Consider the following 10,342-nt stretch of genomic DNA (forward strand, 5'->3'; position numbering starts at 1 on the left):
GCTCAGTGGCTGTGGCGCACAGGCTTAGTTGCTCTGTGCAATGTGGAATCTTCCCGGACCAGGGCTCGAGCCCATGTCCCCTACATTGGCAGGTGGATTCCCAACCACTGTGCCACCAGGGAAGTCCCCAGTCAGATTTTTTTGATAAAAGTTTTAAATCTGGGGAATAGGGCTTGTTTTTTGGAACAGGGGTATTAAACTGGCATAGATAATCACATATGAAAAAAAATGGCATATGAAAAAAAAAGTATGTAGGGACTTCCCTGGTGGCACAGTGGTTGAGAATCCACCTGCCAATGCAGGGGACATGGGCTTGAGCCCTGGTCCAGGAGGATCCCGCATGCCGTGGAGCAACTAAGCCCATGCACCACAACTACTGAGCCTGCGTGCCGCAGCTACTGAAGCCTGCGCACCTAGAGCCCACACTCCGCAACAAGAGAAGCTACTGGAATGAGAAGCCCACGCACTGAAGAGTAGTCCCCGCTCTATACAACTAAAGAAAGCCAACGCGCAACAACAAAGACCCGACACAGCCAATTAATTAATCAATTTTTTAAAAAGTCTGGGAGGCATTGTGACCCTCAGAGAGATGTGATGCTGTATGACTTCTGAGATTAAGTCTTGGAAAGTGATACAGCTTCCGTCTGGTCCTCTTGGGATGCTTGCTCTTAGAACCCAGCCACCATGCTGTGAAGAACCCAGGCCACACGAAGAGGGCACCTGTAAGTGCTTCAGCCATAGCCACAGCCAGGCTTCCAGCTAACAACCAGCTTCAGTTTACCAACCATGTGACTGAGCTATCTCAGAAGTGGATCCTCCAGTCCCCAACTGAACTGCTCCAGCTGATGTTGCCTGGAGCAGGAGTACACCTTCCCCACTAAGTCTTGTTCCAATTATAGATTTATAAGATAAATAAATTATTGTGGTGGTTTTAAGCCACTAAGTTTTGGGGTGGTTTATTGTGCAACAAAAGATAAATGAAACAATCCTTCAGTAGACTTTCTTTCTACTCTGAATCTCAATACAGCTGATTGTTCTTCATTGCTATTTTCTTTCTGTTTTAGCTTGTCTCTGATTCTGAAGCTTTGGAGAGATCAGGGCTTGGGGAGAATTTATCATGGCCAACGCATGCCTTGGGGAGCTTGAAGAGATAATAATAGATTCAATATGAGAATGAAGTTCAATCAACCCACACTTGTTAAACTCCATTATTTGCCAAACACACTGTTAGGTGCTAGAGATTCACTCACTGATGCAGATAGATCCTAAGTACCTGTTGTGTGCCAGGGGCTCTTCTAGGCATCAGGGATGTAGAGGAACACCCCACAATAACCCCTGCCCTTCTTGAGAGGAGACAGGCAATACACACATACATAAATTAATAAGAAGATGCTAAATAAGTTTAAGATGTTTTTTAATTTATTTATTTATTCATTTATTTATTTACTGGCTGGGTTGGGTCTTTGTTGCTTCACACGGGCTTTCTCTAGTTGCGGAGAGCGGGGGCTACTCTTCGCTGCAGTGCGCAGGCTTTTCATTGCGGTGGCTTCTCTTGTTGTGGAGCATGGACTCTAGGCACGCAGGCTTCAGTAGTTGTGGCACATGGGCCCAGTAGTTGTGGCTCGAGGGCTCTAGAGCCCTGGCTCAGTAGTTGTGGTGAACAGGTTGAGTTGCTCCACGGCATGTGGGATCTTCCCAGACCAGGGCGCCAGCCATGTCCTCTGCATTGGCAGGCAGATTCTTAACCACTGCGCCACCAGGGAAGCCCCAAGGGTTAAATTTTATGAAGAAAATAAAACAAAGCAATACGATAGAAGAGTGATTGGGGTGTGACTATTTGAGTCAGGGTAGTTATGGAAGGTCTCTTGGAAGTGGTGAAATTGAGCTTATACCTGAGAAATGACAAGGAACGCCCCCGTCCCCATCAGATGAAAATCAGAGGCAACAGCATTTTAGGTATAGGAAATAGCAAGTGCATTGGTCCTGAGGTGGGAGAGGAGGCCAATGTGGTTGGAGTGGAGAAAGTAAGAGGAAGAGAGGGAGAAAATAGAGTTGGCTGAATCTGGCCCCTGCCTGGTAGGTCAAAGTGTTGGTGTTATTCTAGTGCCCTGGGAAGCCATCAGGTCCTAAGTAGGGGATTAACGTGATATGAAGTGAGTTTTGAAAAGATCACTCTTGGCAAATAAGCACATGAAAAGATGTTCAACATCCTTAGTCCTTAGGAAAATTAAAGTCACAATGAGATACTATCACAGTTATTAGAATAGCAAACAAATAAACCCTGCTGACAAATCCAAGTGCTAGTAGGATATCAGAGCAACTGGAACTCTCATACCTACATATACAATTATATAACGTTTACATCACACAGACACAATAGGTGTAAATAACCTCAAGAGCACTGATAATAGTAAACTATGTTAAATAGGAAGTTATGAGTTTTAAGTAGTTATCACTAGTGATTCTGACTCTAATTACAATGTGGTCCTCCCCCCCCACACACACACTTCCAAGCAATTCTCAGATATCAGCTGAGTGTCCTACAATTTAACTCAATTCTGACACCATGGACACAGAGACAGCGTCAGATTCTACAAGTTAAGGGCTCAGTCTTACAAGACTGCCCTCTACCTCAGAGGGCAATAGTAAGTCCTGGTTGTCACCTGTGCTTCTTCTTCTTCTTCTTCTTCTTCTTTTTTTTTTTTTGGCTGTGTTGGGTCTTCGTTGCTGCATGCAGGCTTTCTCTAGTTGTGGTGGTGGGGGGGGGCTACTCTTTGTTGTGGTGTGCAGGCTTCTCATTGCAGTGGCTTCTCTTGTTACAGAGCATGGGCTCTAGGCATGTAGGCTTCAGTTGTCGCAGCAAGCAGGCTCAGCAGTTGTGGCTCGAGGGCTCTAGAGCTCAGGCTAAGTAGCGCACAGGCTTAGTTGCTCCATGGCATGTAGGATCTTCCTGGCCCAGGGATCAAACCCATGTCCCCTGCATTGGCAGGCGGATTCTTAATCACTGTGTCACCAGGGAAGTCCCTGTCACCTATGCTTCTGACTGGCTATAGATTGAAGGTTCCAAAGACTGCCCCCCCGCCACTTCCTTGGGTTTAATTAATTTGCTAGAGCGGCTCACGGAAGTCAAAGAAACATTTCACTTACTAGATTACCACTTTATTATAAAATGATCTAACTCAGGAGCAGTCAGATAGAAAAGATACCTAGGGTGAGGGATGGGGAAAGGGTGTGGCGTTTCCATGCTCTCTCTGAGCTCACCACTCTTCCCAATTCTCCAGGTCTTCTCCCACCCTAAGGTCTCTGAACCCCATTTTTCTGGGTTCTTATGGAGATTTTCACTACATAGACAGGGTTGATTAATTCATTAGCCAAGTCAGGGAGTTGAGACTGAAAGTTCCAACCCTCTAGTCAGTCACTTGGTTGTTTCCCCTGGCTTAGGTGCTTTCCAAAAGTCACCTCATTCACACAAACTCAGATGTGGTTGAAAGGGGGTTGTTATGAGTATAAAGACACATTTATCATCTTATCACTTAGGCAATTCCAAGGGTTTAGAAGCTCTGTGACAGAAACGGGAAAGAAGACCAAATATATATGTATTTTTTATTGTAAATCACAATATCACAATTACCTTTGTTTTTTTTCTAGCTTTTTATTATGAACCTGGCTTCAACGATTATCAATATATTGCCAAACTTGTTTCATTTACACCTCCGCCTTTGTTTTTTAGTACAATTCATTTAATTGTGAGTTAAGACAAAAATTTTAACATTTTTTATTATATTTAACAAAATTTTTTTAATTTTTATTTTTGGCTGCATTGGTTGGGTCTTTGTTACTGCAAGTGGGCTTTCTCTAGTTGTGACGAGCAGGGACTACTCTTTGTTGAGGTGTGCGGGCTTCTCATTGAGGTAGCTTCTCTTGTTGCTGCGTGGGCTCCAGGGCGCTGGGGCTTAGTTGCTCCGCAGCACGTTGGATCTTCCCGGACCAGGGATTGAACCCATGTGCCCTGCATTGGCAGGCGAATTTTTAACCACTGTGCCACTAGGGAAGTCCTTAACATTTTAAAAATATTTATTGATTTATTTTGGCTGCATTGGGTCTTAGTTGCGGCATGTGGAATCTTCACTGCAGCATGTGGGATCCTTAGTTGTGGCATGCATGCGGGATCTAGTTCCCCAACCAGGGATCAAACCCGGACCCACAGTATTGGGACCGTGGAGTCTTACCCACTGGACCACCAGGGAAGTCCCTAGACAATTGAATTTTTAATAATGGCTGTGTTTACTAACTGGCTTGCAAAATTTTAAGATATTAGCTTTTGTAGGGGGCTCCAGCACACCGCTGTCAGCTTTTTTGGAGAGGCTGGCTTCAAAAAGAGGAAAGGAGGGAGTGGGGGCTGTTGAGGCCCTGCCCTCCGTCCTGCCATCAGCTTCCTTGTGTGGTCGCTGGTGGGGGGGATCCCCACGGATTCTGAGTAGCTGACTGGTGACTTCAATCATTCTAGGAAATGCGCAGTGTCAATAGAAACTAGTGTGTGGCAGCTCTAAGGAAACATGAGTTCTCTGTTCTTGCAGGAGGAAAGGTCAGGCTTTCTTACAACACTCAAAAACTTAGGCAACAGGGAGTTTGCTTAAGGCCACAGGGACTGCCTGGGCTTTAGAACCAGCTGCTCCTGATGAGCCTTTATCATAGGTCCACATCTCATGGGGTTTCTGCCTCTCTTCCCATGGCCTTTGTATCAGTCAGGGTCTCAGCAGGGCACAGACTGCATGCTCACTCTGGTTAATTGAGGTGAGTTTAATAAAGGGACTGTCTACCAAAGTGTGGGCAGAGTTGAAGGAACACACAAGGCCCACAAGTTCTCTAGGGTGTCGCGTGTAAAGGGGCGGGGGAGGGGGCGAGAGGCGGGGTTAGAGGAGAGTAGTGACTTGAGGTTCTCTTCACACATGGAGGGGGCGCTGCCATCTGGGCTCTGACTTTGCGGGTTTCATCTCCAAACTACCAGAGCTAAGCAATGAATGCCTGAATATGCAAGAGTCTTGGAGAGGCTGAGTGACCTCAATCTTCTGAGCCTGGAACCTTATTGGTAAATGGAAGCAATAAGAAAGCCTGCCTGGTGGGGTTGCTGTATAGATTAAATGAGATAACAGCTGCTTACTATGCTTACTATGTAAAAGCAGTCTTCAACTATTTTCTTCAACTATTTTCTGAATGAATAGACTCTGATAAAGCACTTTATTTATGCCATCTCTCATTAATTAGTTAATTCTTTTTAAAACCACTTACTGAACATCTAGTCTGCGCTGGGCACTGTTAATTTATGTGAGTCTGGCTTTTGGACCGCAGGTGGGCGGGACGGAGGGGAAGAGCTTAGTGGATTCCCCGCCCACGACAGCGAGGCCCAATGGGGTCCGCGGAGGAGGCGAGTCCCGCCCACTTCTCCTGGGCAGGCCCGGAAGCGGGGTTGGGATACTTGCTGTATTTCCGGTCGCCTGACGGGCTAGGGTGTCGCAGCTGCTGTAGGCCCGGCTGCTGTCCAGCCTCCTCAGGCAAGATGTTCTACCACGTGAGCAGGGCACGGTGTGGCGGCGAGGGGCAGGGTCGAGTGGAGGAGCGAAGCGGAGGCCCGGGACGAGGGGCCGCTTCTTGGCTCATATTCCCGCCGCTCCTAGCCTGGTCTCCATCCCACTTTCTCCGCAGATCTCCCTGGAGCACGAGATCCTGCTGCACCCGCGCTACTTCGGCCCCAACCTGCTCAACACGGTGAAGCAAAAGCTCTTCACCGAGGTGGAGGGGACCTGCACCGGCAAGTGAGTGTCGCGCCCTCCGTGCCGCCTAAGCAGTGCGCACACGGCGCCCTATGCCTGCATCCCCTCCCCAACTCCTACACATCCTGAAAGGTTCTACTACCTACCCTGGCGAGCCCTTTGGGTTCCCACGATTCCCTCTGCGAAGCTGGGTAACGGAATTTCTTTCCTTCAGCCAACATTCATTTACTCTGCAAACATTTCTAAAGCTCCAGTGTGTGCCAGGCTCTGTGTTGGGCCCCGGGAACAACACAGTGAACAAGACAGAATGAGGTCAGCCCTTGTGGAGCTCACAGCCCCTTTTGATTCAGCTGGTTTTCTCTATCCCCCACACCCAGGGACCTGGCGTAGCACATCTTGGGCCTCACTAAAAGTTTGTTGAATGAATGAGTGAGCAGGAAAAAACAGATTGAGAGTTAGAGGGAGGAAGGAAGAGGACTGAGGCTTGACCATCTCTGGGCTCTGCACAGAGAAACCTCTCACACGGTGATGTAAATGAGTGGGGATGAGCAGGGCTATAGAGTACTTGGGCCTCCCGCGTCAAAATAACCTGGGATGTTCTTTGAACATACAGATTCTTGAGTCTGATCTCATCCGTACAGCATCAAGACTCTCTAGGGGAAGGCCTGGGATAAGTTTCTCCCAGGTGATTCTGAGGCATCTCCAAGACTGAGGTCCGTTGGCTCAAGGATTGCAGCCCTTTTGGACACTTACTGTGAAATTATGAGAACAGCATTTGGCATTATAGATGCTGAGCATTGTCCTGTCTTCTCTCTTGATCATTAAGCTCTTTGGGGGAAGGGGTGCCATCTGCTTCCCCTTTGTGCTGCTCCTTTACCCCCAGGGCCAGTGACTTTTGTGGCAGACGGTTTTAGAGGCTTTTCCACATGCAGTCCCTTTCTCTTTCTCATCCTCCTTGCAGGTATGGCTTTGTGATTGCTGTCACCACCATCGACAATATCGGTGCTGGTGTGATCCAGCCAGGCCGAGGCTTTGTCCTTTATCCAGTTAAATACAAGGCCATTGTTTTCCGGCCCTTTAAAGGGGAGGTCGTGGATGCCGTTGTCACTCAGGTCAACAAGGTAAGACCACCCACAGGGGAGGTAGTGGAAAGGTCCTTCCCTTAGAAGATCTGGGATTGGTCCCAACTCGACTTGCTAACTCTGTGTCTTCGGCCACATCACGTCTTTGTGCTTCAAGTTTCCTCACCTGTCCAATGATATGATAATCTCGCTCTACCTCACTCAGGGGCATGTACGTCATTATTAACAGTCAAAGCAATAGTAGCCTTCGTTGATTGAGTAGTTCCTGTGGGGCAGGTAATGTGCAAAGCCTCACAGTGACTCTGTGAGGTGAGTGCTTTTTTTTTTTCCTTCCAGAAACATTTTAATCAAAATTGGCCATTTCCAAGAAACACCAACTGCATGCTCACCAATAAAAGGAAACCGTAACAAAATAGAAAATTTACCATATGGCTCTGATTTAAAGAAAAAAAAACTTGCGCACACTGAAGCACACCAGCAATACTAAAGTCACATTCTTTCTTATGGGCTATGATTAGGATTCTGAATAGACACTGAAATAAAACTTAATACAAATGCTGAACTATTCAGGTCAGAGGACCTCTACAGAAGCATCTGTGAGGTGCGTGCTTTTATCCCTGTGCTATTTTCTTCAGGCTGAAGCTTGGAGAAGTTAAGTCTACTGACCAAGGCCATGTGGCCAACAAGTGTTCAAGTCCCAAGTCCTGACAAGTTCTGAGCCTCAGCTACTTACCACTGTACTTTGTTAACTTCAAACAAAAGCTTGAAAAAAAAAAAGAAATGAAAACAAATGCAAACTTCAGAGTGGTTTCAAAACATGAAGAATATTCTTGATATTAGGAACCAGATAAAGATGGGAAGCTTAGAAGACTTTGGGGGACAAGAGGAAAAGCAAGGTCACTCATTTCCCTTCTAGGTTGGACTCTTCACAGAAATTGGGCCCATGTCCTGCTTCATCTCTCGACATGTAAGTCTAGGCACCCTGGCTGGGTCTAAGGAGGAGACATGTATTCATGAGCATCTGTTGAAGCATCCTTTTAAAGTACTCTTACCCAGTTTCACCTTCCTTTCAGTCCATCCCATCAGAGATGGAGTTTGATCCTAACTCCAACCCACCATGCTACAAGACAATGGATGAGGTGAGTGGGTACGAAGAAGTCAGTGAGAAGGACGAGGGAATGAGCCACTCTGAGGGAAAGTATTGGCCTGGGTGTGTCTAAGTATACTGTTCCCTCCTCCCCAGGACATTGTGATTCAGCAGGATGATGAGATCCGCCTGAAGATTGTGGGGACCCGTGTGGACAAGAATGACATCGTGAGTCTCTCGCTTGCCTCCCTGCCTATACCAGGCAGAGCTGTTGATTTCTTCCTACCCAGAGTTCCGAGGGGTTTTGTGCTCTTCTGCCAGGAAGAAGAAATGGGTGGGCAGAAGACCTGGGGCTGAGGGTTAGTGGGTAGCTCTGTGCTTGCTCTGGCTTCATTTCCTTTTTACCTTTCCTCCTGCAGTTTGCTATCGGCTCCCTGATGGATGACTACTTGGGTGAGTGCCAGGGTTATTGCCTGGAGGAGGGGTGTGTGGGCGCAGTGGGTGGATACGGGATTTAATGCCTGAGTCACAGAGGAAAGAAACTCTCCTCTTGTCTGCTTGGAAGACCAAGCACAGGTGCCCCTCCGGATGGGAAGTCCACAGTTAGGGCTGCCCCAAGCTCTGGGTCTAACCAATTTGCTTTTCCTGTTCTCGGCAGGGCTTGTGAGCTGAGCACAGTGACCTCCTACCTTGTTTGGTCCTTATCTAGGAGGTGTGACTGTCACACTTCCCCTGTTGTCCAAAGGCTCAGTCTGGCTGCTGTGGGGGAGGCAAGGAAGGTTCCTTGTCCTCAGAAGACATCTTGCTCTTCTTGTGGCTTAGCAGCCACTCCCAGATTTTTGACTGTGTGTTCTAACCATAAAAGATCCTTGATTCTCATGGAGGTGTCATTTCCTTTTTTTTGGTAAGAACAACTGTTTTTTTTTTTTTTTTTTTGGCCACACCGTGCAGCATGTGGGATCTTAGTTCCCCAACCAGGGATTGAACGTGCGCCCCCTGTAGTGGACGGGTGTGGGGTAGACACTGGACTGCCAGGGATGTCCCAGAATAACTCTTTTTTTAAGAAAGGCTGGAGGACCAGTTGCTTGCTAGCCCCTCTTTTCCTCTTTTCTTGGTCTGATGCCTTAACTAGCCTCACCCACCAGGGGATCTGACTAACCCTTTTGCCAAGGTCTATAAGTTGACCTCACTAAAGGGAAGGCAGTAGCGTTGGGTCTTTGGCTTCCAGCAAATGATACTGTCACTAGAGCCACTCTAAGGCCCAATATAGTTTCAGAGTATTTGCTCTTTCCCCAGCCTTAAAAAGAACCAAGAGTATAGCTGGAGAGAGGGAAGAGGAGACAGCAGGTAGGAAGGGGTGAATAATAGGACAGTAATGATACAGATTGTGGGGTCCCAGCCCTTCTTAGGATGGGCACATAAACAACAGCCTTTATTTGCTAATTGGTTACTATACTAAACTGAGCTGAACATATGAAAGAGCTTATAATCTCATTGGGGTAACACGACAAAAATACACAAAATAAGAGGGTTAAACAGACATGCTACCCTCCCTCATACTATGTCTTTGCAATACTGTTTTTCTACCTTGGAATGCCTTTTCCTAACCTATCTGCTTGCTGCTTAGTAATCTACCAAATCTCAGTCTCAGTCTTTTTTTTTTTTTAAGCTTTCCTTGACTTCCTTGGGAAACAGAGCTGTGTAGTAGAAAGCACAGTATTTGGGTTGTTACAGAGCTGGGTTTCAGTCCTAGCTGGGTGACCTTATGTTTCCTCATTGTAAAATGTTCCTGTAACCCTCTTTGGATGGTTGCTGCTAGTATCAGAGGTTGTATGTGTAAGTGGCTGGCAGAGAGCCTGACCGACGATAGGCACTTCAACTGTTAATTATAAGTATTTTTATATGGTGCATATAAAGCCGTGATTATCACCTGGGGTGGTTTTGGCCCCAGGGGACATTTGGCAGTGACATTTTTTGTTGTCACAATTGGGTGGGGGATGCTACTGCCTTCTAGTGGGTAGAGGCCAGGGATACTGCTAATATCCTACAATATATAGGACAGCCCCCCACAACAAAGAATTATCTGGCCCCAAATGTCAATTGTGCCAAGGTCCAGACCTGTTATGAAGCATCCAGAATAGTGCCTGGAACCTGGTAAGGAGAAGGTGTTTGAATGTGTTTCCCTTCCCCTAGCCTCACCACTCCTGGACAGAGATAGGCCCTTCCATTCATACCTCTATAGTATGTCACAAAACACATTATTTTGTTATTGTGTCCCTTTTCATTTTTTTATTACATAAAATTTCAACTATTTTATTGAGATAATTATAGATTCATATGCATCCCTTTGATTTTTGTATCTCCAGCTCTCAGCACTATGGCAGATTTCCCAAGTGTGTTGA

At 46.8% G+C, this 10,342-nt stretch overlaps 1 protein-coding gene across 1 annotated transcript; it reads left to right on the plus strand.

Moving 5' to 3' along the window:
- The first annotated feature begins 5,437 nt into the window (after positions 1-5,437).
- POLR2G (RNA polymerase II subunit G) lies at positions 5,438-8,823 on the plus strand. Its single transcript, XM_057727390.1, has 8 exons — positions 5,438-5,569; positions 5,704-5,813; positions 6,733-6,892; positions 7,770-7,820; positions 7,927-7,992; positions 8,097-8,168; positions 8,360-8,393; positions 8,599-8,823. The coding sequence occupies exons 1-8, from the start codon at positions 5,558-5,560 to the stop codon at positions 8,610-8,612; spliced, it is 519 nt and encodes a 172-aa protein (XP_057583373.1). The 5' UTR covers positions 5,438-5,557; the 3' UTR covers positions 8,613-8,823.
- Positions 8,824-10,342: the final 1,519 nt, after the last annotated feature.

This window comes from Hippopotamus amphibius, chromosome 3 (assembly GCF_030028045.1).
Source record: "Hippopotamus amphibius kiboko isolate mHipAmp2 chromosome 3, mHipAmp2.hap2, whole genome shotgun sequence".
NCBI classification, from domain to species: Eukaryota; Metazoa; Chordata; class Mammalia; order Artiodactyla; family Hippopotamidae; genus Hippopotamus; species Hippopotamus amphibius.

Bases quoted from the DNA above. Each gene is read 5' to 3' on its own strand.
- POLR2G (XM_057727390.1), top strand. The intron at 5,814-6,732 runs GTGAGTGTCGCG...TCCTCCTTGCAG, and splicing joins GAGGGGACCTGCACCGGCAA to GTATGGCTTTGTGATTGCTG. The intron at 6,893-7,769 runs GTAAGACCACCC...TTTCCCTTCTAG, and splicing joins TTGTCACTCAGGTCAACAAG to GTTGGACTCTTCACAGAAAT.